At 41.8% G+C, this 25,987-nt stretch overlaps 1 protein-coding gene across 3 annotated transcripts in view; it reads right to left on the reverse strand.

The window, feature by feature from the left end:
- Positions 1-1,664: 1,664 nt before the first annotated feature.
- atosa (atos homolog A) overlaps positions 1,665-25,987 on the reverse strand; it is a 46,418-nt gene continuing 22,095 nt past the window's right edge. For all 3 annotated transcript variants that reach the window (XM_061814543.1, XM_061814544.1, XM_061814542.1), the window contains 11 exons: positions 13,152-13,336; positions 12,708-12,904; positions 11,373-11,498; positions 9,518-11,273; positions 8,414-8,539; positions 7,854-7,942; positions 7,105-7,201; positions 5,755-5,913; positions 5,508-5,576; positions 4,694-4,893; positions 1,665-3,009 (listed from right to left, as the gene is read on the reverse strand). In XM_061814543.1, coding sequence (XP_061670527.1) covers positions 2,856-3,009; positions 4,694-4,893; positions 5,508-5,576; positions 5,755-5,913; positions 7,105-7,201; positions 7,854-7,942; positions 8,414-8,539; positions 9,518-11,273; positions 11,373-11,498; positions 12,708-12,904; positions 13,152-13,336 — 3,158 coding nt within the window. In that variant the 3' untranslated portion in view covers positions 1,665-2,855. The remainder of the gene's footprint in view (positions 3,010-4,693; positions 4,894-5,507; positions 5,577-5,754; positions 5,914-7,104; positions 7,202-7,853; positions 7,943-8,413; positions 8,540-9,517; positions 11,274-11,372; positions 11,499-12,707; positions 12,905-13,151; positions 13,337-25,987) is intronic.

Here is a 25,987-nt window from a genome sequence, read left to right on the forward strand (position 1 = left end):
GCCCTGACTGAGGGAAAGAGGTTGTTCCCCAAAATCTCACAATACATGGCCGCGGTCATCCCTTCCTTAATACAGTGCAGTCGTCGTGTCCCATGTGCAGAGAAACACCCCACAGCATAATGCTACGACCCCCATGCTTCACAGTAAGGATGGTGTTCTTGGAACCCATCATTCGTCTTCCTCCAAACACAGTTAGTGGAATTAGTGGACCAAAAAGTTCCATTTTGGCCTCATCTGACCACAAAACGTTCTCCCATAACTCCTCTGTATCATCCAAATGTTCATTGGCAAAATTAAGACAGGGCTTGATATGCTGGTTTAAGCAGGGGAACCTTCCGTGCCATGACATTTTAGTGTATTATTACCAGTCACCTTGGAAACAGTGGTCCCAGCTCTTTTCCGTCATTGACCAAGTCCTGTTGTGTAGTCGTGGGCTGATTCCTCACCTTTCTAAGGATCATTGAGACGCCACAAGCTGATATCTTGCATGGGGCTCCAGTCCGATTGAGATTGACCATCATGTTTAGCTTTTTCCATTTTCTAATGATTGGTCCAACAGCGGACCTTTTTTTCCACCAACATGCTTGGCAATTTCTTGAACAATTTTGTCTCTGGTGTCTTTGGACAGGTCTTTGGTCTTGGTCATGTTACAAGTTTGAGTCTTACTGATTGTATGGGGGCGGCATGGTGGAGCAGCTGGTAAAGCATTCAATCTCAGACCCACCTGTGTGGAGTTTGCATGTTCTCCCCGTGCCTGTGGGGGTTTTCGCTATCACATGACATATGCATTGATGTGCTTCACACCTCCTCATAGCTTGCTGGATGACACGTCATAAAAGTTGCTGCACAGGGAATGTCGTGGAACTCATCCCTTGTGATTGGCCTGTTTTAATCACATGATCATCTGAAAAGTGGTGGAACGGGCTATGTAAATTATAAACATCTAAAGAACCAGAATATGATTGAGGGGTTACCCCTACCAATTCGTGTAGTTTTCGCAATGAGTGAGGGGCTCAAGACCAAGCGGAAAAGTCCCACTGGTGTGTGTTTGTGGACATGTAAGTGAATTGGCACTGTTTCACATGCCAATGACCGTTGGAATTGTCCTGTGGGGCGGCGGGAACCCCCATCTATTCAATCGATAGGCGGGGTTGGGCCCTGAAAACCACATGAGAGCAACCTGGTGGACAGGACACATCCCAAAGAGGGACCCAGGCCGGTCCACTAGCCAAACTGAGGCACCCTGAAAACCGGCCACCCGGAGGGGGCCCACTTGGACCCAATGCCACAACCCCAGAAAAACCCCACTCCATTTCAGGTGGTTTTTTTTTTAATCATTTCGGTAATAATGTGATTTAATAGAACATATGTCTGGTCCGTTATATATTTAATGTTTTGCATCAAGGTGATTTTCTCCTGTGGGACTTAAAATGAGCTTGTGGGAGGAAGATTAAAGTACTGTATTTAACAGATTCATGAAAGTGGAATTAAAAGTATAATTACATTATCATTGCAGAGTTGAGATTTTGTCTTGTAGAAGGATTAGTCTATTACAGCTAAAGTATGTGTGGAGATATTAATTTAGCAGTTTAAAAATGTTGGAAAAGATTACTTACAGACTAAAGAATGCTGTTGAAAAGAATGAGAGACAGTGCACATTTAACAATTGCTTTAGAAGATAGATATATTTTTTTCAGATTTGAATATTAATGTCAAAAATACTATGATATACAGTTTACACTAAACCATCTTGGCATGACAGACATCACAAAGAAATGAAATATTAATTTAAATATTAAATAAACGGGATGGTTACGTAAACTGAAAGTAAACACTTAAAACTAAGGTTACTCTTACTCTATTGCAACACTTCCAATAAATTGGTGTTTGTAACAGTACAAAAAAGTATGACAATTATTTTCCGCTTTCTTTTTCCAGTTTGGACAAGGGAAAAACAAAAAAACAAATCCACAGTGCATTTCTGAAGATTTCTCCCATGATAAGTTCACTTGAATTCAGTGTGATTGCATGGTGGACTTCTTCGGTGGTCCTTTTTTTGAAGTGGGGTGGAGGAAGTGACGATTGGGGGTGTGGTGGGGTGGGGGCTCCTCTGTAGGCCACTTCCTCTTTAGTAAGAGACGCAGCTGCTTCAAGGTTGCAAATCATTAGCCTCTTTTACAAAGAGATTCTGCAAATTTGTTGCTACAGAATCTTAACAGAAGATCTGGCATCTAATCACCTTTTAAACAAAACACCCAGTGAAGTGGGACATGAAAAAGCCATCTTAGACAGGCAAGCCAAAAGTGGCTAATGAATCCAAATGATTCTTAATTTACTGTCAAACAAGCTGCAATTTGACAAGCCAAGATTTGTTTTCCTCATTCAAAAGGCAAAGTATTGCATTTGTCAAGTAACTGAGATTCAACATGTATTCATTATGTGACTGAGGTTAAAATCAACATTCTAGTTTGGGGACTGGAGCACAAACTGCACAGTTGAGAGTCCAACTGGTCCTGTGGACAATCATTGGGTTCAGCTCTCCTGCCAGACGCTGGGGGGGGGGGGGTTCAAATACACAATAATTACCTTTTAAATCTTGTAAGGCATTTTCTAGCAAGACTTCAAAACCCTGCACGCTCCAGCTGTAAGTCAGAACAAAGTTCATGCACGTCAACAGAGAATTCCATTCTAACAAGCGTCCCACACGGGGGTGCACTCCATCATCTGCTGTCCTTTGATTTCTCTTCCAACAGGCGGACACAATGACTCATGACCGGCATAGAGGTGTGGGTACGATCTGGCAAGCGGAGGAGGGACGACGGGTGGGGTGGGGGGGTCATGGGGTTAGCTGCGAGTCAGCAACGGGGTGAGAATGGCGGGTCAATGGGGGACTCGGTGAATGACTGTAGCTCGTAGGCAGCACCGCTATCCACCTCCATGGACTTCCTCGAAAACAGAAGACGGATGTCCCTGTGGAGGTAGATCTTCCCAGACTTGGAACTCTGGAACCTAGTGGGGAAGAAAGTTAGGATTAAAATGTTTGTGTTAAAGCCCAAGTGTCATCCCTATAAATATTCTAAAATAGATATTGTAATGAAAAATACATATAACATTATTCACTTCAATGTCTATACGAAAAAATAAATATGAGCGGAAAGCACGTCATCCATGTGCAAAGTTGTAGAAGTGTCATTCGACATCCAAGTGATCACCATATTGCCTGCATCTATTGCCCGTGACGTCACCCCGGACATTTGCCATTGAAAACATGCTGTGGTGCCAATAATGGGAGAAGAACAAGCCCCTTCTGACATGGAAGCTTTTTTCAAAGAAGAAAACATCTCACAACTGAGTGAAGTGACCAGGGCATTATTACCCTATCGTTTCGAGCCATATTTAGATGATATGCGGCTCACGGCCAAACCACCTCCCAGCCCAATCCACTTCCGCGGCGGAGATGAGCCACCCCTGCCGAAGCCGCGTCAACGAGGCCGGCGGCCGGCTCGGCCTTGTCGACAAGGCCGATGGCGATTCACAAGGCCTGCGGAGGCCGTCCTTCAGTGGCTGCTGCACGGAAGCCTTCCGATGTGCACAAAGACGCATTTAGCACCTCTACTTATGGATTACTACCCCCAACAACTATTGTTTTTTTCTTTTTAGTAGCTGTATAAACACCTACCTATCATTTGGAACCCACACATCTGTCGTCCTTTCCGCCTGTGCAATCCATTTTTCACAACGAACCAGATTTTTTGGAAAAGTATGAAAAGCGAATCCATCACCCCTGAGTGTTTGAGAAATATCCAGCAATACAACAAGCCAAGATTTTGGCTAACACGAAGGAACAACGAGCTACCTTCCGGCAGGTAAAACTAGTATAAACAGACAAGACCGCTTGAGTGCGCGACTGCCCTGTACAGCAGTTCCTGCTTCTTCTTGAAAACAAATCCCACGAGAGGATTTTCATGGCGGGAGTTACAAAAAGCCATATACGTCAAAATCATGTTTTGTGGTGAAAAAACGGCTGGGTTCACACTGGCTGCCGTTTTTTTCATTAATAACATACTAAAAAACATGCATTTAATGACAGCGGACCTTTAACTACGCACCTATAAATTGGATTTTTATCTTTTAGTAGATGTGTACGGGCATTGATTTTACCCTGAAATTGGCTGTTATCAGCTGGGCTAACCTCCGGCTCACCCATGGCTTTAGTCAGAATAAAGCAGTGTTCACACTGAATGCGAAAGTTAGCTTCGCCTTGCCTTCCTTGCTTGAGTTTGATCGTGGGAATAAAAAATACACTTCAAACTAAGTCAGGAGAACAGCAATGGATGACGATTTGACCTGTATTGTAACTCTGTACATGTCATCGAAGTGCAAATGTCTTTGGAATGCCAAATGGCATCATGGTTGGGTCCACAATACCATACAGAGGTGCACACAGCCTGGTGAATTTCACCAGCAAATTTTCACGTGCCCGCACTATTTGTGTCACGTCAGACGTGTCACCCAGCACGGATTTGCATCCATTTGACTTTCCACGTCATCACACCACATAAAATGCCCCAAATGCATCAAGTGTGAACACATTATAAGCAGTAAAGAAGAAGGATGAATGTGTAATGTTCAATAAGTGGTAAGTAATAAGGCATAAGATTCTATGAGATCTTATTTACAAAAGGCTCCTCACCTCAGATGAACGAGGTAGCGCAGAGTGCGCGCCTGGCCCAAAGGGAGGGGTTTCCTGTTGATCTGATGGTTCGAGTCTCGCCTGACGGGGACGGAGAAAGTCCTCTGGCGTAAGAAGGTCTGGTTTCCGGCTGGCATGGCTTGCAGGTCGTACATCACCACAAACATCTTTACCACTGTCTTGTTCGGGTTGAATAAGGTCTATAGTGTGTGGAGAACATGAGATTCATAAATCCCACAGCATCTGACTGCATGCTGCAATATTACTTCAGTGCAACAAATACACTTCGGGGCTTAGTTTATGCGCCTAAAGGAAGTGAAAATGGAAGAAAAACTAAGCTAGTTTGTATGCCTTTTGATGTTATAACAGTTCCACTCATCTGGGAAGTCTTTCTGCAAGATATTAATGTGTCTTTGGGAATGTGTGGAGCAGAGAGAGGGCTTGTCGGCTAAAAATATCTATTGGAGTTCATTCCAAAGGTGTTTGAGTCGCTTGTCCCACACCAAATTGATCCAAGCATGCCTATTTGGAAAAAAATGTGTTCTGTGGGAATAGAAAATTGACCTCTAGAGAATGTTCCCACGAGGATGGGGAAAGGAAGGAATTCTCCAAAAGTCTCATTTACTTCAAAATAATTTTTGAAGCTGTACATTACTGTCTATTTTAGTCCAAGTAGTGTGTGGTCAAAACAAATGCTTTGATGTAACAACTGTAACAAGTTTCCATCTTACTCGCGAAGAACATTGCTCTGTAGCGACAATACTAATGTTTAAGGGAAATAGTCTTTCGAAAATATGTAAAACGATGACATTACCACTTGAATGGTTCCTGATGGAGGTACTCGGTAGCCTCTTTTCCCCAAGGACTCCAGGTTGATCACACCCTGTGAACGATCCAGAGCAAGATTATTTTGTGGTACGGTTGATATTTTATGATGACAAAAGAAATGCTTTCATGATATATAATACATGGAGCTAAAATTCACTACTCTTTAATCTGCTAAATATTCAAACATATTGCAACAGTACTGTACATATACAAATTGACAGTGACGTTTTTACCATATACGGTGAGGGGGCGTTGTCATCTGAGACGCTATAGAATGACACATCCACAGGTAAGGTCAGGTGACTGGGGCAGAAGGACCCACTGGCGCCAACTTCGGCAGTGAAACCCTCCACCGTCCCTAAAGGCTCCAGGCGGTAGTTCAACACACACTCCTGACAAGAGACCATTTTGAAAACCATTCATTGTCATATCAACCACACACACGCCATTTACAAATGTACAAAATGAACGGATTTCCACTATTCCATGCCCATATCCTCACCGCATGCCTGTCACACACAAACCCACTTGTCCGACTCACAAAGCTGTTGCTCCTTCTGTAGGCTGAATGATTGGCTGAATAGTCAAGTGGGAGGAATTTGCATGCATGCAACCAGTCTGTGTATGCATACACTATTTACTATGAGGACCAGAACAGTTTCCAAAAAGCTGTACAGGTTAAGGTAAGACTACCACGTAGCCTACTAAAATTATACAGGTTAAATGTTGGTCCAAAAAGAAATCCGTAATTTCGTATTGTTGAGCTGGCAAACCATGGTACTGCAATACATTTAGAAGTTAAACCACTGTACCACGTTTGGTAGATGTCAACGAATCAAACAAGATGGACCTGTGATAACTTGGGAGAGAGTCCAATACTAAGAGGTTAAAATGGGCATTAGAACCACTATAATGCGTACATTCCGTCCCCACCAAAAGTATTGGAACAGTGAATTTTTTTTTTTTATTGTATACTAATGACATTTGGGTTTCAGATCAAAAGAGGAATATAAAGCAAAAGTTCAAAATTTCAGTTTTCATTTCATGGTAATTACATCTAAATGTGCAAAACAACTCAGGAGAGAGCACATTTGATTGAAGTAACCCCCTTTTCAAGTGACCAAAGATATTGGAACAGACACAATTAACTTAAAAGTGAATAACCTTTAATATTTAGTGGCATTAACTCTTACTCGCCATAACTGCATCAAGCCTGGAACCAATGGACTTCATTACATATTTATTTGAAATGCTTTTTGATGCCTTTACTTTCCATTCGTTACCGTTTCTGGAGGTTTCTCCCTTCATTCTCCTCTTCAGGAGCTAAAATGCATGCTCAATTGTGTCAAGATCTGGCGATTGACTTGGCCAGTCAAAAACCTTCCACTTTTCTCCCTGAAGAAGTCCTTTGTTATTTTGGGCCATTGTCCTGCCCTTGCTGTCCCACTGTCACTGTCCTCCATGATGAAGGTTCTCTCGATTAGCTTGGTGCATTTTTCTTCAAATTGACAACATTTCATAATGTCCCTTTAATGAATTATTTGAGATAGAGCTACGGCAGACACAAAGTAATAGTGGTGTACCTCAAAGTTTCCCAATAGACTGAGACTGGCAGGTGGAGCACTTGCACTGAACAGCTGCTGAGCATCACCTGTGTACTCCTCTCCCTTAGGGCACACCCTGAGGGTTTAAAACACAAACACAAAGGCACGCAGATAAACACACGCACGCGTAACACACACACATCCTTGATTGAGCTGTTCAGTAAGTCATGGAATTTTGAGGTAATGATGTGACACCCATTCTTGGCCCAAATTGCTGATGTGAAAGAACCTCATCCATTGATATACAGAGTACAGTAGTTAATTGAAATGCTCTCCAGATGATGGAATATTTACAGCCAAAAGCTATCATATACCTGAATAATCAAATAAATGTTGAGAAAGCTGTACAAATAAATATGCCTTTATAAAGAGAATAATGCACAAAGTTGACTGATTTCAACCTTCAAGAACACACTTTGCAAGTAGCTGCTCCATAGAAAGTGGCACAGAGCACACCACCCACATGCACTGTGTAGGCAGTTGCTGCTGAGCTCACAGAGTTGTGTTCTGGTTGCCATTTTGAGTTGAATTTGGCAGCTCTCAGATCTTCAGCACAACTTTAGAACTAGTGAAGGACGAGGACGGACAAAGGCCAACACATTTTGGCCCACGGTGACATCCAAGATGCCAATTTGAAGAGGTCTTTACACATGGTCTACATTTCTAAATACATTAAGTAGCTACGTAGAAGAAAATATGCACTCATTTGTTAAAGATAAGGGGAGTACCTTTTCCCAGAGGCCCAGGGTAAGCCTTTAAAACCAACCAGAGAGGTGTCCAGGTCAAAGTAGCCAGAATGGTTTCTCCTCTGTGGAACCTGCCAGAGACAGGACATTCTACATAAGTATTCTCCCATTTTCCAAGCCGCTTACCCTCACAAGGGTCGTAGGAGTGCTGGACCATAATTTGGTTTGATACAAATACAGCTATGTTTCTTGTATGTGTGTGCATTTCAGTGATTGGGTGTAAGTGAGCTAGAGGATCGTTGCAATGTGACTCATGGCTACTTCAGTTTGAGAGGTATGGGTGAATCACACTGACTGAGTGTGAGTGTGTGTGTGTGTGATCCGTTAGCTACTCAGTAGTCCTGCCAGATACTTCAAAATCTCCTTCATGAAGATTGCATTGTTAGTAAGATCACAGATGGCTAAAAAGCGCGGCGTTACGGCACACACATACGCTGTAACTACTGATGCTACAGGACAGCTAAAATGTGTGTGTGTGTGTGTTGAGTCATCAAAACATTTGCCAAAAGGGCATTACAGTATGTGTGTGTGTGTTTTCATACAGGGCTGGAGAGCAAGGGCAGGCCAGTGCAGGGATGGAAGGCCTTGGTCGCAGTGGCGTCTAACGAGTGGCGATTCTGTTTCCTCCAGCCGTTGCAGGGCCCCAAGGGATAGGGTCCATGACTTCGCTGAAGAATGAGGGGAGGAGAGATTAAAGAATCTGACAAAGTGGCATCGTCTTTGAAAGGATGTTTTCCAATACCATGCATCATCATTTGTTACCTCTTTTGTTCTACCTGGTAGAGGCACAAATAATGGTATTTTAAAAACATACATTTCTTTGTTTCCACTTTTCTTCCAGTTTTATATATCCAGGATGCAATTTGTTTAGGATGGCATTTTCTACTTAAAAATAGTATTGCTGGAAACTGCAAAATTGTCAGAGAATGAGGAAAAGGCTCTTCTGTAATTACTGTATTTTTCAGTAAGGAGGCACCTTATCTGAGAAGAGACTGAGGGTAGCAACAAAACAGGCTGTTGTAGAAGAGCAGAGACAGTGTGAGAAACATGGTGGGCTAACATTAGAATGTGTTTATTATTATTGTTATAATTTATGGCCATGTACAGTGAAAGCTATCATATTTGCCAGTCAGTATTTGCAAATTCACCTATTCAATGATTTTTGAGGAAATTTTGCACCATAAACTTGTTACTTCTGGATTTTTGTCACCCTCACTCTTCGTGGCAGTGCCTGGTCCCATTTCACTAATAGTGGGGTTCATCATATCCTCAAATGTTATAATGACAAAAAAGTGTTGAATATGCTTTACTTCACCCATTAGGTATCAGCATGAAACACTTGGATCCAAAACGACCAAGTGACACAAATGCTATGTGCTTGCGCCCATAGAAAAGCATTAATCTCATGTGGCGTGCACGAGAAGAGGGTGCAGGAGCCTACTCGTACGATGAACACTTTCTTTCCCCTCAATTCACCATTGTTATAGTCCCTTTTTGAGAGTGACTTTAAGTGCTTTGACAGGTTAAAATGGCCTTAAAAGTTATAGGTTGGTTATAGCACCACCTGTAGTGCAGAAATGACCTTGACAGACTGCAAATGAATTTTGATGAAGAGAGAAATGAGCAAAAGCTCAAGGGTTTCTTACCAGGACAGTAGGTGGGGGAGACAGTTCTGGAAACTGTCTCGGTGTTTGGTTCTCATTCTGGGCTGAAGCATCAGCCCGTGTGGGTGACTGAGGCTTGCTGTGGTTTTGGATTGTGTTACACTTGAAGGTGGATCCCTTGCAGGTCTGACTGGAGGGCAGGGCACTGCCAGGCCCATTCGCCGGGGAGGGAGGAAAAATATGACTGCTGGTTGTGTTGATTGTGAGCTTTTCCTGGGTGGGAGTTCGTAAACGTGGACCAGCATGGAACTGGCCTCTGAGTGAAGGTTCTTCAAGTGTAATTTGGGCCCCATTTTGGGCCCGAGGAGGATGGCAATTGGTCCCCGGGTCGAGCTGGGATTTGTTTGTGCAAAGAGGCATGTATGGGACAGAGGCTTGAAGGCCCCTGCTAGGTTCATGGCTGTGAATGTGGCCATTGGTGTAGCTGTCGTGTGAAGTGTGTGGGACATGTGTGGGGTGCGAGTATGTGCGTATTGTTTGCGTGACCGTTGTTGTGTGCGTGTGGTGTAGAGGGCTGCCGCACCTGCTGTGGCTGGGCGACAGCGAGGGAACAGAGAGTCTTTCCTGGATGAGTCGAGTAATGTCGTGCACTGCCTGAGCAATGAGGGAGCCGTCTCGCTCCTTTTCGCCACTCTTCTCTCTCTCCTTGTCTCGCTCACTCTCTGCGCTCCCATCTCTCATCTCAGTCAGCCTCAACTTCCTGCAGACTGCAGGTTTCGGGGAGGTTTCCCGCTTGTGGAAAGATGTGGTGGTGGTGGAGGGTGTGTGGAAGGGAGAGGGCCGAGCATGTCCCACACACTCATAGGGCAGTACCTCTGGCTCTTTGGTCTTACTGGCCACCATGTCATCATGGCTACTACCCCACGTGGCTTTGGGAGAGTTGTCCGTGGCAAAAAGGGCTGGGGGAAGCGGCGGCGCTGTGGGGTCGCAGAAGTTGAGCCTCTGTGCGATGCGGGCTATAACTTCCTGTCTCTCCTGTAATAGTGAGCCAATGAGCGGGTTTGTTTCATTTGCCGTGGACCGGGGCGATGGGCAGCGGCCAGGCTCAGCCACTGAGAAACTCTTAAAGGTTCGCAGCGGCTCGGGGAGGGGTGCTTTTGGCCTGTCGCAACTGTTGGTGCTGCACCCATAATCTTCTAATGGCGGGGATTCCGATGAGCCATTAAGGGGCGAGTAGAGCCACTTCCCCGGGAGTGGAGAAGGGGAATGGGAGTGTGAGGGTGTGGGTGAGCGGGAGGATCGATGCAACAGTGGGGGGTCCTGACTTTGGGGGATATTGACGTGCGGGAGCTCTCCATTCTGATATGTGCGTTTTTCAATGGGTTCCTGGTTCTTCTTGCTGTAGGGGAGTGGCGTGGCCATGTTGATGGGAATATTGTTGATGGGAAGATTGGGGATGGGCATTCCATTGATAAGGCGGCCCGACACAGAGCTGGAGCTCTTGCTGTAAATGTTGGAGCTGTGGAGGAGGGTCTCTTTGTTGGGCTCCTGAATTTTTCGGAGGGTGGGCTGGCCACCATGGCTATTGAAGTTTGGGTTGAGGCTGGGGGTCTTGCTGTAGAGTGGGGGCAGGCCAGTGTGGATGCTGCAGGCCAACGTGGGATAGGTGGGCTGGCGGGGCAGCGACTGCACACGGACCTGCAATGCAACACTCTGGGACACATTGGGGACAGGGAATATGTGCTCAGATGGTGGTTGTGAGAACTGCCACACCAAGTCCTCATCAGCAGCACTTATTCTGTTTCAAATAGAACAAACACCACTGTTAGGTTACGCTCACGTCAACATTTTTCATGCTCGGCAGTGTCAACATCTTGAGGGGAGTGTGGAGTCCAACCTGTATAGGATGTTTCGGGGGACGATTCCATGGGAGGCACTAAGCCAGGCGCTGAGCTGTGAGAAGAAAACATACGAGCGCACAGCCAACAGCAATGTCTTCTCCTCTATGAAACGGTCACCGCTTCTATATAAGAAAAAAAACAACAGTGAAAAAACCCCAAGTTTAAATAGTAGAAATGTGTCAGGTTAAGGAAAACCTGATCAGGGATGTGTGTTCATGACTTCTTTTAACAATTGAGAGATGAAAAGTGGGTCAAACGTCCAGGCTAATTAACCTGGTGGGTGCCAAGCCATGTATCTCAGCTTAATTGTGTTTTTTTTAATTCATTTAAACTCATGAAATCATCTTTAATACTTAGTAAATTAGCCAGGACTTTATGTGGTTTCATTTAGGTATTTCTGAGTGCAATTCCACCAAAGGAACTTTACTCCAGAGCAAGAAACTTTTAGTGCATCCATGTATATTTTTCAAGTTTTTTCTGGATTTACTTCAAGGGTAATTTATAAGGGTGAAAATAAGGCGAGACAAGGTGGTTAGTACATTATTTGACGGAAACCTTTCAGTTCCTGGAATAAAATCTATCATGAACTGCAAGTTCCTGGAACCTTTGTTTCAGTATGGTATAATTTCCATTTTATAGGTTCCCAAATATGCAACCTGAACTAACCTACTTTTTGGTACCCCTTTGTTTGGGTGCTTGTTGGATTGGTACACACTTAATACACAATTATTACTCAACATATGACTGTCTGTCCTCTCTCACTGAAAGGCTATTTCAGATTGTCATTGGTTAATTTTCATACATTTTTCATCTATTACTTTTCTCAGGTGCCTCCATTTTTTCCCCTTAGAAACAAAGTCACTGTAATTATCTCAGTTAACCAACATAGCATAGTTACTGCTTGATCCTAGCTCAATTCCATTGCTAACCAAAAAAGCAGGACCTCGCGGTTATAGTAAAGAGTCTCTCGCACTTGTGAGTTCTTTGTGCAGTATGACAAATTATTTGTTATATGGCAATGTCCTTTCAGAAGATGTCAAGTGGATCCTCCACAATATTGTGCGCGTCCATGCTGTGTGCAACTTATTAGTTCTTATTAAACTGTTATTTCTTGAAGTTTTTGCACAAGATATATATATAATCTGTCACTAAGCTACGGTAACGGTGCAGGAAAGTCAATATTACAGTGAATATTTGTAATGAAAACATTTCTTGGTCATAAATACAAAGCAATCAAGTTACTTTATATTATTTTAACCAAAACAAAATTGCATAAATGCACCTGGCCACTATATGATGAAATACTGTATACAAGTAATTGCTGCTCTTACTGTCTTGGAACCGGCTGCAATGTCCATCTCTCCAGCAACAATGCATCTTGTTTGATGACTGGGTCACTGATGGGGTCACTTGGTGGGCATTCGTCACCATAGCAACAGTCGGGCAGGAGCATGACCTCGATCATGATGGGGATGCTGTTCTTCCAGAGGAGGATCACCTCTGAACGGGTCCGACGTGCCTGCCGACACTTTTGACACACACAAAGGAAGAGAGTTGGCAATCATTATTTAGTGTCAACATTAAAACATAAGAAAGAGAACGTGTGGGGGAAAGGCATGAGTGCAAAAATCTTATTGGGCTCAAGAATCAAGTGGCTTGTTTACGGGTTTCTAATTAATTGTGATTGTTCTCAAAAATCAATAAAAAGAAGCAGGGGCCATTATTGAGGTTTCAAATAAAGGACACTATTCATGGTAGGATTGCAGCTGTTATACCTGTGGCAGTTTATCGCTGCATTCATGCTTGTGAAGGGGCGGCATGGCCGACTGAGCAGGTGGACAGTGCAGCCCCTCGGTCCTGCCCTTCACCGAATATTCCGGCGTCCGTCCCTCTGTGATGAGCAGGGTCAGGAACACCAGGAACTCCTCTGTGTCATACTCGAAAAACTCCTCTGTTGTATCTGGATGAAGCAGAACAAGAGTAGGAGTCATATTTTGGACAGACTGAGAAACCAGCTGGAGGACGAATGATACGTTGGAGCAGATGGATGTATGAAGAATTGATTTAATTCAGTTACCTAACCCAATGAGGACCTGTTCATATTGATACTTGTGGTAAGTTGCTTTGGTTAAGGAAAATAGATTTATTTATCATTGGATTATATTCTTCCTGCAACAAGTTTGCATTATTCCTTGGTGCTCTGCCTTCCTTATATATTCTAAAAACATGTTGGGTTTGAAGACCATATTGTCCATAGTTTTGAGTTTGATTGGTTGTCCACACTGCAGTGGCAGAAAAGGTATTTAACGTGTCACTATTTTTCCAACTAAATATATTTCCAAAAGTGCTATTGACCTGACAATTTCACCAGATGTTGTGAACAACCCAAGTAATCAATATATACAAAGACAGGAGAACAAATAAGATTGTGAAAATTGTGTGTAAAAATGTGAACCGTCACAGGGGAAAAAAAGTATTGAACACATGAAGGAAGGTGTAAAAAGACAAGGAAATCCAAGACAACACTTAAAATCTACTAACAATAAAACAATACAGCCGCTTGTCAGTGAAAATGAATATCAGATTCTTTCAGTCCTAATTGAAGGCCTACAAAGGTCTCATTCCCAAGATGTGAGCCAAGACACATCTCGTGATGGGTAAAACCAAAGAGCTGTCTCAAAACCATCGAAAACTAATTGTAAAACACAACAATGGCAACTAAGCTTCTGTATGTTCCAGTGAGCATGGTTGTGGTCATCAATAAGTAAGTGGAAAGCCAATCATGCCACCATAAATTTAGATCAATCAGGTGCTCCTCACAGGATTTCTGACAGAGGAAAGCAAAGAATAATCAGAAGAGTTGTTCAAGATTAGCCGGTACTATTGTCACAAGGAAAACACTGAGTAATGGACTCTGCTGCCTCGGCCTGTATGAACGCTCATCACACAAGACACAACTGTAGAAAAAAAGCCTCTCAAAGCTCATTTTTAGTTTGCTGAACAACATTTGGAAAAGCCAGTTAAATATCAGAAAAGACAATTTCCCTGGGTGAGAGAAAATTTGAACTCTTTGGATGCCATAATGCACACAAGATTTGGAAGAGAAATGGCACTGCACGTCACACTAAAAACACTACATAAAGAGTTACGTTCAGAGGTTGAAACAGTGTTTTTCAGTAAATGGTACAGTTAAACTTCACATTTTTGAAGGACATTCTTGACAAAAACTTGTTGCCCTCTATGAGCACAATGGAAATTAAACAAGGGTGGACATTTCAGCAGAATAATGATCCAAAACATAATGCCATAGAAACTGTTAATGGGTGTTCCCTTGATAAATTATTTCAGAGAAAAATCTATTTTAATGTTAATATGGAATATGTAACAAAAGGACTTGCTTTGACAATGCTTGTGGGAAAACTTTTCCACTTTGGTTGCAAAAGCTTATATATTTAGACCTTCCATGTCATCTGAGTATTACTGTCTGTTCCCTTTCTCACAGAACACACACTCACACACACACAGCCGCAAAGTATTTTTTTCACCAGTTGTACAAAGTATGGTCCGGCTAAGTTGGGCTGTCAGTGGCTGGGTTTACATGCAGACTTACAATTGAAATCATTCTGATTATAGATCTGTGGTTAACTGTTTACATGAAACACAATCTATTCTGATCTGGTATCTGATTTATACACACCATGACATTCAATCAGAAAAGCTGTATGACTTGCGCACATAAATGATGTAACACTAGTTACAGTGTCAAGATGGAGGTCAGTAGTCTATTCAGCAAAGTATTTGGGATTTTTTATTTATTTTTTTTTTACACAATTTTACCAAAACAACAGCTTAATAAAAACAAGTTACAAGTAGTTAAAAACTTGATCCTGGCATTCATTGTACATCAAGACAGAGCACGGACAGATAGAACGCAGCCCGGCACTATTATGGTTCACAATTTACTTCTGATTAATTAGGTGAAAGGAATATTCCACAAATATGTAACAAAATGTCTTTCATTTGAATTTGACTTGTTTATTCTGACCGAAATCTCTTTATTTGGCACATTCCACTCAATTTAGGTTTCCAAACCTATTCTAATTCAACTACAAGGCTAAACCCTTGAGTCCTGAACAGTTGAAGAATACATACGTGTGTAGAGTGCATGAGTTGGACATTGACGATTATTATTAAAACATAACTACCACATTCTAATTTAATTGACAGCAAAGAGCATTTTGGAGAATCAGATGTATTTTTAAAAGAAGGTTGAGGAGCTTGGGAGGAAGCTCATCAGTCCCAGACAAGGTCAGCTGACAAGCAGCTGCTAAGAAAAATGGCAACTTCCTCTCATTGCAAAAGCCTCCTTCACGTGGAAATCGCCTCTATAAAATTGAGTTGGCTATCGACACGAGGTTCGCCTCAAAGGTTTATAAAGCAATCTGGTGTCCAGTGACGGAGGCATGTCAGAAGCATCTGCATTTTGAATGAGTCGCTCAGTCGTTCCAGCTGTCCCTTTTACACGGCAGTCAATGCACCACTGTTAACGTTGTCACAACTGCTTATCAATGTAACATTTGCGCCTTTGTAAAAAGGAGCGAACAACTGACTTCCAGAATGTGTCAATACGTTAGAAAAGGCATCCCCAGACAAAGAAATCTGGCTGGACTGGAGTCTCAATTTACGATGTGCAGATGTCTCCCGAGACTTCTCCATTTGTCACCTGTCAAACAATATTGGCACCTGATTTTTTTTTTTTTTTATATATATACATACTGCTTTCTTACAACATGCTGCAATGAACTCAGCAATATAAAATGTAAAAAATATAGACAAATATACATATACACACAATATACTGTGTACATAAACATACAGTGTGTCTGGAAAATATTCAGACCCCCTTATATTTTTCACTGCAGGTACTGTATATTATTTTTAACGTATCATATGGATATATTTGGTGGCATAGTGGCGGAGCTGTAGAGTGTCTGCCTCACAGTTCTGAGGACTGGCGTTCAAATCCCTGCCCCGCCTGTGTGGAGTTTGCATGTTCTCCCTGTGCTAGCGTGGGTTTTCTCCGGGCACTCCAATTTCCACCCACATCCCTAAAACGTGCATTCATTGGATGCTCTAAATTGCCCCTAGGTGTAATTGTGATTGTGAGTGGGACTGTTGTCTGTCTCCATGTGCCGTGCGATTGGCTGGCAACCAGTTCAGGGTGCACCCTGCCTCCTGCCCAATGATAGCTGGGATTGGCTCCAGTATTCCCATGATCCTTGTGAGGATAAGTGGCTCAGAAAATGCTAGAATCGTTTAAGTTCATTTTTGCCTCACGTAAATGGTAGGTTCGACTTCAAATACTTGGGGTCAACAATATAGAGCAATGGAGAGTGTGGTAAGGAAGTGAAGAAATGGGTTCAAGTGGCGTGGAACAGTTGGCGGAAGGTGTCTGGTGTCATGTGACAGAAGAGCCTTCGCCAGGATGAAAAGCAAAGTTTATAAAACAGTGGCGAGGCCGGCCATAATCTACGGATTAGAGACGGTGGCTCTGAAGAAACAACAGGAAGCAAAACTTGAGGTAGTAGAAATGAAGATGCTGAGGATCTCGCTTGGTGTGAACAGGTTGGATAGAATTAGAAATGAGCTCATTAGAGGGACAGCCAAAGTTGGATGTTTTGGAGACAAGGTTAGAGAGAGCAGACTTCGATGGTTTGGACATGTTCAGAGGCGAGAGAGTGAGTATATTGGTAGAAGGGTGCAGAGGATGGAGCTGCCAGGCAAAAGAGCGAGAGGAAGACCAAAGAAAAGGTTGATGATGTTGTGAGGGAGGACATGAGGACAATGGGTGTGAGAGAGGAGGATGCATGAGATAGGTTTAGATGGAAAAAGATGACACACTGTGGTGACCACTAACGGGACAAACCGAAAGAAAAAGAAGAAAAGAAGAAATGGTAGGTTCAATAAAGACTAAAGAGTCGATTAATGTTAAGTGTGAACGTTTGGTTGTCTACAGTATACATAGCCAGTGATCATTCCATGACCACAGTGTCTACCCACTTCTCGCCGAATCAGTTGGGATTGGTTCCATGACTATTGAGGACAAGCACTCTCAAAAATGGATGGAATTATTATGTCCATGTTAGAAGATGTCCTAAGTGACACACAAAATCACCACCTTGCTCTTATGAAGACCGTAGATAGGAAATTGCATGAGTGAAATACATAGGAAAAGGTAACTGAATAATGACGAAAAAATAGTTAAGTAGATATATTTTAATTCTCAACTATGTAAATTAACAATATACACCCACAAGATTAGGGTTGCGAGCTGAGACCCTCACAATGTGCTGAGAGAGAGAGAGTGAGAGAGAATGAGAGAGCGAGATGCAGTCTGCCAGTACACCACATAAATTCCTGCTGGGGGAACTCCTCCTCCACGCTTCTGTGCAGCTCCTGCTGCATGTGGAGTGAAATGAAGTCCAACACAAAGTATAAGGAGGGGGCTGTGGTGGGAAGCTGTATGGGAAAGAGGGTGCATTGGGACTTGTTCTGTTCAGCAGTTTACGGCATGCTTAGATTGTTTTGTTCTTTGGTTTGAATCAGAAAGGCTCTAACAAGAGCCGGATGAGGAAATAAAGTAAAGAGGGAGGACAATGTATGACAAAGGTTAAAGCTGAAGGTGACAGTCCATCACCTCGTCCACATTTATCCGCTGGGAGGGCGTGCACGAATGGGCCATTACGATTCCACTATTCAGGCTAAAGTTGCAGCTCCATGACAGAGACAAGAAACAATGCGTCAACTAACTCGGGGTGAGGGCTGAAAAAAAACAATGGAGATAAAAGATAAAAAAATAACAACCGTCATGTAATAGCAGCCTACAGCACACCACACAAAATCATGCATGGGGGACTAGGTTGGTGTCAGATTGCGGCTTTTTGGGAGGGCACATTCTTAGAGCATGCCCATTACCACCCTGAAGGTGTGACTGCGTAATAAAAACACCCATGAATACTAAGAAATAAATACAGGCACAGTGACACACACACACACACACACACACAGACACAGCTGTACAAACAGCTAGTTATGGAGGGTTTGGGTCAGGGGCCCAAGCTTATGTGTCGATGAGAGCTGTCATTCTTTAGGGTGTCATGCTTGAATAGAGCATTCCTCTGAAGCCTACACACACAAATACACAAAGACGTGCATCTTGGAGGGAGACTGGGAGGTGATCAGGATGCAGGACAGCACCAAGAGATAGCCGGGAAAGTTTCAGAGAGAAAGCTGTGTTCAACACTAAGAAACACATTTAGTGCTGCTGGTAAAACATCAATAGAGATAGACAAACCCAAAGATTGTTGTTATGGTCAAATACTTAAAATGGAAAGCACATCTTTCTTATGTTGTTTGTGTAATTTGGGAGAGTCATAGAATAATCCACGTTATCTATTAATCATTAAGCCTTAACAGGGTTCAAAGTTCAGAAGTACACCTCCCTTACTCACTATCCTGTGACCAAAAAGCAGTGTTGCTGTCTATAATGTATAACCGGCCTCTAATCAAGGTGTACCCTTTGTAACTTAACTACTGTATGTGTCTTAAAATCGTATTTCTCGTGTTGTTGGATTTACGTAGTCTTTGTCAAGGTAAATGTAGTTTAATATATATATATATATATATATATATATATATATATATGTAATATAGTGGAATTCCACTCAGCAGTACTGTTTGGTATGCTGTATTCACAGCATTTTCAACTCCACTGTCCAAAGTTTTGAATGTTGCCAGATATGGCTGTGCACGAATCGGTGCTGAGATTTGAGTGGGCCTGATAAAGACAATGAATCAGAATTATTGGACTTGAATAAGAACAAATCTTAGAATAAGATATTACTGTACTTTATTCTGACAAGAATACTATTGTAAATTATTCTAAAAAGAGCTGCAAATGCTGCCAGCGAGCCTTTACAGCGCCGAGACAGGCACAAACCCATCTCGTTTTACCTTTGGCCACAGTATGGCAAGGGATCCTGCCAAAGTAAGTCAGTTTAAACGAAAGAAATACTTTGCCAGAGTAAGTAGCAGCAGCCAAAATCTAGCAGTGTTCTCTTTGATTCAATAGTTTTCAAATAACTGAAATTGGATTTTTCATAAATTTGAGTAGCAGTACGAGGAGTTATGATTTAATAATTCAGTAATTGATTACTGTCAATTCAGTAATTGATTACTGTCAAAATGAACACCAAAAATACTTAGAGGATGAGTCTGAGCTGTAAAGCAAAGGAAAGCAAATTTATTTGTAAAAAATAAATAATACAAAGTAAATAAATGTGTGCTTTACATGATTAAAAGCATTTAAAAAACATTTGTAAAAAAACAAACATTCACAGTTGGGGCTCATGTCACTTCTGTTGGCAACGCATTCCATTTGTGTGAAGCACAAGAGATAAATTATATTATTTGTGCTGATATTTAACCCAATGGATTGCATTTTTCAAGAAAAAAGGCAAATTCATTCCATTTATCAGGTTTTAGAAGTTCTGGAACTATCTTATTCAGTGGGGTGTGAGCCTGTCAACTACAGCAGAGTGCAAGAGTTGTTGAAGTCCTAAGTGATGATTTTGGAAAAGCGTTGCTGTCTAGCTCTGACTAACTCTTGGTTAAAATTACAACGACATTGTCTGGAGAGGTCAGCGTTTATTTGGAGTTTAGTGCTTCTCGACTTACATTATAGTGCCAGATAAAACGTCCTCTCACACTGGCACCTTTTTGTTTGTTGTATTTGAACACATGCTGGTTTGCCCCTTCGGTCTCGTTGATTTGGACACGTGTGAAACGATGAACCAAAACCACTAGGACTGGACATTGACAATCAAGAACGGTTTAGAACCAGGACTAACATGCAAAGTCTCCCAGAATTTTTCAAATTAAAAAAATGTGGTTGCCAGTTTCAATCCCTCTTGTTCGCTGACCACAAAGGAGAAAGTGGTGAAAACCAATGAAGAAGTGGCAAAAGCCAATGAAGAACAGGCACCAAGAGATACTTGTCCCTAAGGGCAACAACCGACAAAGTGTTAACTATGTTAAAACAAATGACAAGTCACCTCAATGCAACACATACACTAAGATTTGATGAAGATTGTATCGGAAAGGCCAATTGCCAGGTGAGGATATGAAGCAAAGAGGGAAGAGGTAATCTACGACAAAGGTCAAGCTGAAGGTGACAGTCCATCAGCTCCTCCACGTTTTTGCTCTGGGTGTGGGCGTGCGCAAATGCGCTATTACGATCCCACTATTCAGGCCAAAGGTGCAGCTCCATCACAGAGGTGAGAAATGACGAACAGTGTTATGTTAAAAGAAATGATAAATCACCTTAATGAAACACTTACACGAAGATTATATTGTGCAAAGGATGCTTTCACGATATGTAGAAGTATGACATTGCATTCACTGATGAATCCACTGAACCACAAGAATAGACAATTCCATCCATCCAATTAATGAATATTAAGTCATTTGGGTTAGTGCTATACAGATTGTCTTTTAGTTCTGAGGTTTGATATTAATACTGGTTATAAACAATGCAGAATCAAATGTTCATTTTTGTTTATGTTCCAGGCTGCTAAGAAAAATGGCTGTTCATAATTTGGACACCCTTTATTTAAACCAAGTAAACTTATTTAACCCAGACCCCGAAAATAATTGGAATCAAGGATTGTTTGGAACTCAAATTGAAATTAAGAACTATAATCACGACTGGAATCGCTCAGATTCAAATGATCCTCAACCCTAGAAAGGTACTCTCTTGTGTGTTTCACATGTATCTGTCGTGGATTACTCTTTGAAATCTGTGATAAGGCATGCAAAAGCATCGGCAGCTCTTAGGAAATGAAGAAAATTTAGATACAGTACTTGTATCACAAGGAAAATTATTGTTTCCGTAACAATGTGCAATATACTTAAAGGTTCCGCATCTTTGAAGTCAACAGCTGTATAGATGTGTTACAGCAGTATGTCTGTGTGACCAAGAGACGAAAGAGCACAACATCACATGGCTTGTTCTCACAGATTTTGGTATGCTGGGAATTTTTTGGGGGGGGGATATTTTTTTAATGCTGGTAAAATAAGAACCATACCAGGGGTACATCAGCATTGTTTACAATAACTAAAAATGACTTAAATTGATTTGGTCCAGAGAAAGTGACTACATGTGTGAAAGCACCCTTAAGCATGTTTTACCTTTTTTGGTGCCCTCATGTCAGAGCACCAGCCATTGTGTTTTAGTACATAACGGTAAACAGAAAAGCAATATAACTCTCCTGTCTATTCAGTATGATTCTTTTTTGTACAGTATGTATTCTTGGCATTTCCATTGAAAAGCGTCCCAAAATAACTGAAACCACCACTTTTTTTAGAATGATTTTATCAGAATACCAGTTGGAGCAGTGTGGTAAGAATTCTCTGGTGTTGGATGGAGTTTATTTTGCTACTGTTCATTGACTGGTCAATCAGGATAGGTACCGCTGTGTGGGAGTGGCCAATTCAGTCACCTTTTACAGTACCTCTTAAAGTTGGATTTTTCCACCTCTGTTGAGTGTGTTTTTTTTTTTAAGGTTTTGTAATGTAAATGGTAAGAACAGTGAATCGTCAAGACAAAGTTGTGCAACAAATGGCCAGCCAGGATTATGATGTAAAGTTTAACTCACTCATCCAAGACGCTGGTGCCGATAATGTCACATCTGGAATCGGACTACCACTATCCTTCCTTTGCTAGGTAATGGGTTAAACTCAAGGTGGTTCACTGGGGGGACTTTCTACTGCTTTGATGTGAACGAGGCCAATATGTCACGCTACTATCGCCGCAAAGTATGTGCCCAGCTAATTCTTGCTATCACCATAATCAAGATGAGGGTTTATTGTTCCCAATTGTACCATCGCAAACCGAACTGCCTGGCGGATGAAATAAGAGATTTGGATAATGCATCTTGCTACGGATGCGGATTAGATGGCAGTTCAAAGCAACACTCGATCCTTTCTTTTCCCATGTGCCCATGACCTCTCCTCTGTTTGTATCCAGAAGGCAAATGTGAATTGCGTAACAGGTTAGATTTAGATTAGGGCTTCTTATTATTAGAGGCTCTGACTGCCTGACACCAAGTGTAGCTGGAGTACTGCCCGAAAAATCAGCTGCTTTTAGCCAGGACACACAAACACATACTTCTTAGCTGCCTTTTGTCCCCGGGTCAGCAGAAGATCAGTACAGTTATGTGGGATGGAAAATGTACTCCAGTGCTGAGTGCGGAGTCATCCTTGGTAGCTAACGTAATTTAGAACCAACAGGACAGCAGCATATACTATAGGCATGTTTACCATCACTGAAGTAGCCAAATGTGATGCTCATTTGTTTGGCCGTTGCTTGTCTAGTGTGGTGTTTGGATGTGAGGAAAAACAAATTCAGGCAAATAATCCAATTTCAGCGTTTGAACAAAACAGTGTTTCTATTTTAACAGAGACAGATGGGACGATAGAAGACACACACACACACATTTTTTTTATATAAAGTGGGTCATTAATCCATGCAGGGTGGACACACAATCGTGCAAGCTTTGTCCTGTTTTCCACTAGGCAAGCTGCTCAGCTCTACAGGCACACAATAATGTTCACTTTAGACTCCCAGCTAATTTGAATACTGCGAGAAAAAGCCCCACTCTGTTGCGCTCTCTTATTTGCTCATGAGCACGTTTCATTCAAATTAAACCAAGAACAGGAAATCAAAGTCTCGCCAGCAAACGATCAAAATCAAACCCACTGATGGTCTTAACTGCACTCGATCTGCTCAAATCAAAGGCCTGTGTGCCGTATACACAGTACTGAAAACATCCAGTCGTCAGGGAGTGACCAGGCACAGATCTGACTGAGTGAATTAAGAAACGTCTGAACTGATGTTGGAGGAGACACCTAAGGCTGTTTGCACAAGCCTACTGCTAAAAACACCTAAGAAAAAAAAAAAAACAAAAAAACAAATGCATAAACAATCAGAGGCTTTAAAAATCATGCTAAAGCAAGAGCTGGTACTGGAATGTAAGACAATAACAGAAAGGGCAGATGGATGAATGGGGGAATCGTACGTTTTGACTGATCATAAAAGTTGGTTACTCCTGGAAATCATACCTGCTTGTTGGTGCTGCCTGATGAAAACCATGTAAGTCACATTTTGTGAGCAATTATATCTAAAAAAAAAAAAAACTTTTACATCCATATATTTCAGAACATCAAACCACAAAGGTTTGAAATGAAATTTGTTTCAAGGTTTTCATTGCACAGTGACACTAAGAAACAAAAACTCCAAATTAAATCTGAGAGCAGCGATGAAACAGGCCCTCGTACATTTATAGTCATGGTGAATCCTTGAAAGGTTAAACAAACTTGGACACCTTTTTCTGCCCACATTAGACAGGATATGCAAAAATAAAGCCCTGGAATTCACACAAATTAGCTACCGCAAATTAAAATGGTGTGGCATGAGCATGAGTTATTTTTTATGATAGACATGTTGACCAAATTTCATCTTGACTGGGGAATCTGAAAGTACCGCTTAAGGAGGGAGACAATTTTGCCGACTCCATTCAGTGTCCATCCCAATCATAGATACCAGCAACTTTGAAAACAGGTGCTAAATGCTGGCTTTTACAGGTAGTGTTAACACGTCAAATGAATCTTCCCACCGCTATTCACACAATCTAGCGTATTTTTTTGCAATTCTAAATTCTACAGGTGTTGCATTGGGATATTTACTTTTGCATACAAAGAAGTGGCTAATGTAATACTTGGTATGTTTATATTGCCAGTGGTACACAAGTAAACGCTCCATCCATTACAATCAGAATACATAATGTAAACAACTTGATTGCCCTTACAAATCTCCCAATGTTTCTACACCTTCACTGGAGTCCAGCTGTGTTTGATTATACTGACTGGACTTGATGAGGACAGCCACAAACATGTCTATATAAGACCTTACAGTGGATCTCAGAGCAAATGAGAAACAGCTCTGGCCAAGGCTACAAAATAAAAAATTCTGCTTCACTTAAGGTTCCTAAGAGGACGGTGGCCTCCATAATCCTTAAATGGAAGAAATTTGGTACAATGAGAACCCAGAAACCTGCATCTTTCTCTCGAACACCAACAGATATTTAAATTTGAATAATACCAGGACAACCGGAAGGGTAGTCCCGGTTCCAAATCGGTTCTCAACTCTTCCTGCCCGACTCTAATAAATAGGAATCATGTCTTTGATTATGCTATATAGAATGAGATTGATGACGTAACTCCCTTCATTTGGTGCTTGACCTTGAATAGCAAGATGAGCTGAACCTAAATCTAAGTTCATTATGTTAGGGTCACATGTACAGCACTGTTGTCTCTCTTTAGCATGACACATGGATCACACTAGCATGCTTCATCTCAGAATAAAAATTAGCTTTATTAGCCTAGTTTGTAAACAACAGACAAGGATTTGTCTCCAGTAGTTGGAACGGCCCTTATATGACACACGTTGAGTACAACAGCGGATGGGATTTTTTTTTTTTTTTAAATTACAGTTGTGCAAAGGATGCAGCGTCTTCTAGCATTTAGAGCAGTTAGAATGCCCACTAGACCAATAGTCCAGTGCAATGACCCTTGTGCAAAGGTTATCAAGACTTGAAGGAGTGTCACGTCACATTACTCCACCTTGTGAATGGACTGGCAATTATTTATTTATTTTTTTTTTTTAAAACTTGGTTCTCGACCCCGAAAATCCTTATAGTGTAAAGCCCACGAGTGACACACATCAGAAATAGCCCCGAAAAAGGGCACATAGTGTCTATTATTTGGAAAAACAGAAGTATGCTGTACATGTACTGTACACCATGGCGACACTGAGTAAATGCCTTAATTATTCATTGGGACAATCAGTGCAATACTTCATTTTAAAATTAAATCAATGGTTCTGGCGCTAGTTATTTGTGTTGGGCCATATGTCTGCTGCGCCACATACATTTTTAAAATGTTTTAAACTGTGAGGAAAAAAAATCATCAGATTCTGTCATACTTGTAACCAGCTTGCATATCTGGACAAAAATTGAAATTTCACAACAGAATGTAAGGTGTTAACACTACGAATATATTTTTCTTCAAAATCCTCAAAATCCACAATTATCATCATAGCTTCTCCGTGGCTATGCCTGGCAGTGGTTTTCCTTTTTGACGCCCTGACATAAAGAGAAGCTAAGGAATACTGAGTGACTCGACAACAAGCAGCGAGCAGTTATCAGTAGTTACAGGACCTCATTCCCTGCCAGTCCTCCATGTTAACATAGATATTTGAATTCAACAGCAGTCGATGGCAGTGAATTAGGTAATAATGGAGGGGGAAAATGGACACGTTACCACAGCAACAGCGACATTGTGGTAAACATTTCCATTACAGTGATTGAAGTTAAAAAAGAAATCCACATTTGTGTCATTGTAATTGACTGAGTAGCGGATTGAACATTTAAAGACACCTAAAGCTTATGTTTGTATTCTGGCTAAAGACATTGTAGACCAAAACAATTGTGTT

Source organism: Syngnathoides biaculeatus, chromosome 3, assembly GCF_019802595.1.
Source record: "Syngnathoides biaculeatus isolate LvHL_M chromosome 3, ASM1980259v1, whole genome shotgun sequence".
NCBI lineage: Eukaryota > Metazoa > Chordata > Actinopteri > Syngnathiformes > Syngnathidae > Syngnathoides > Syngnathoides biaculeatus.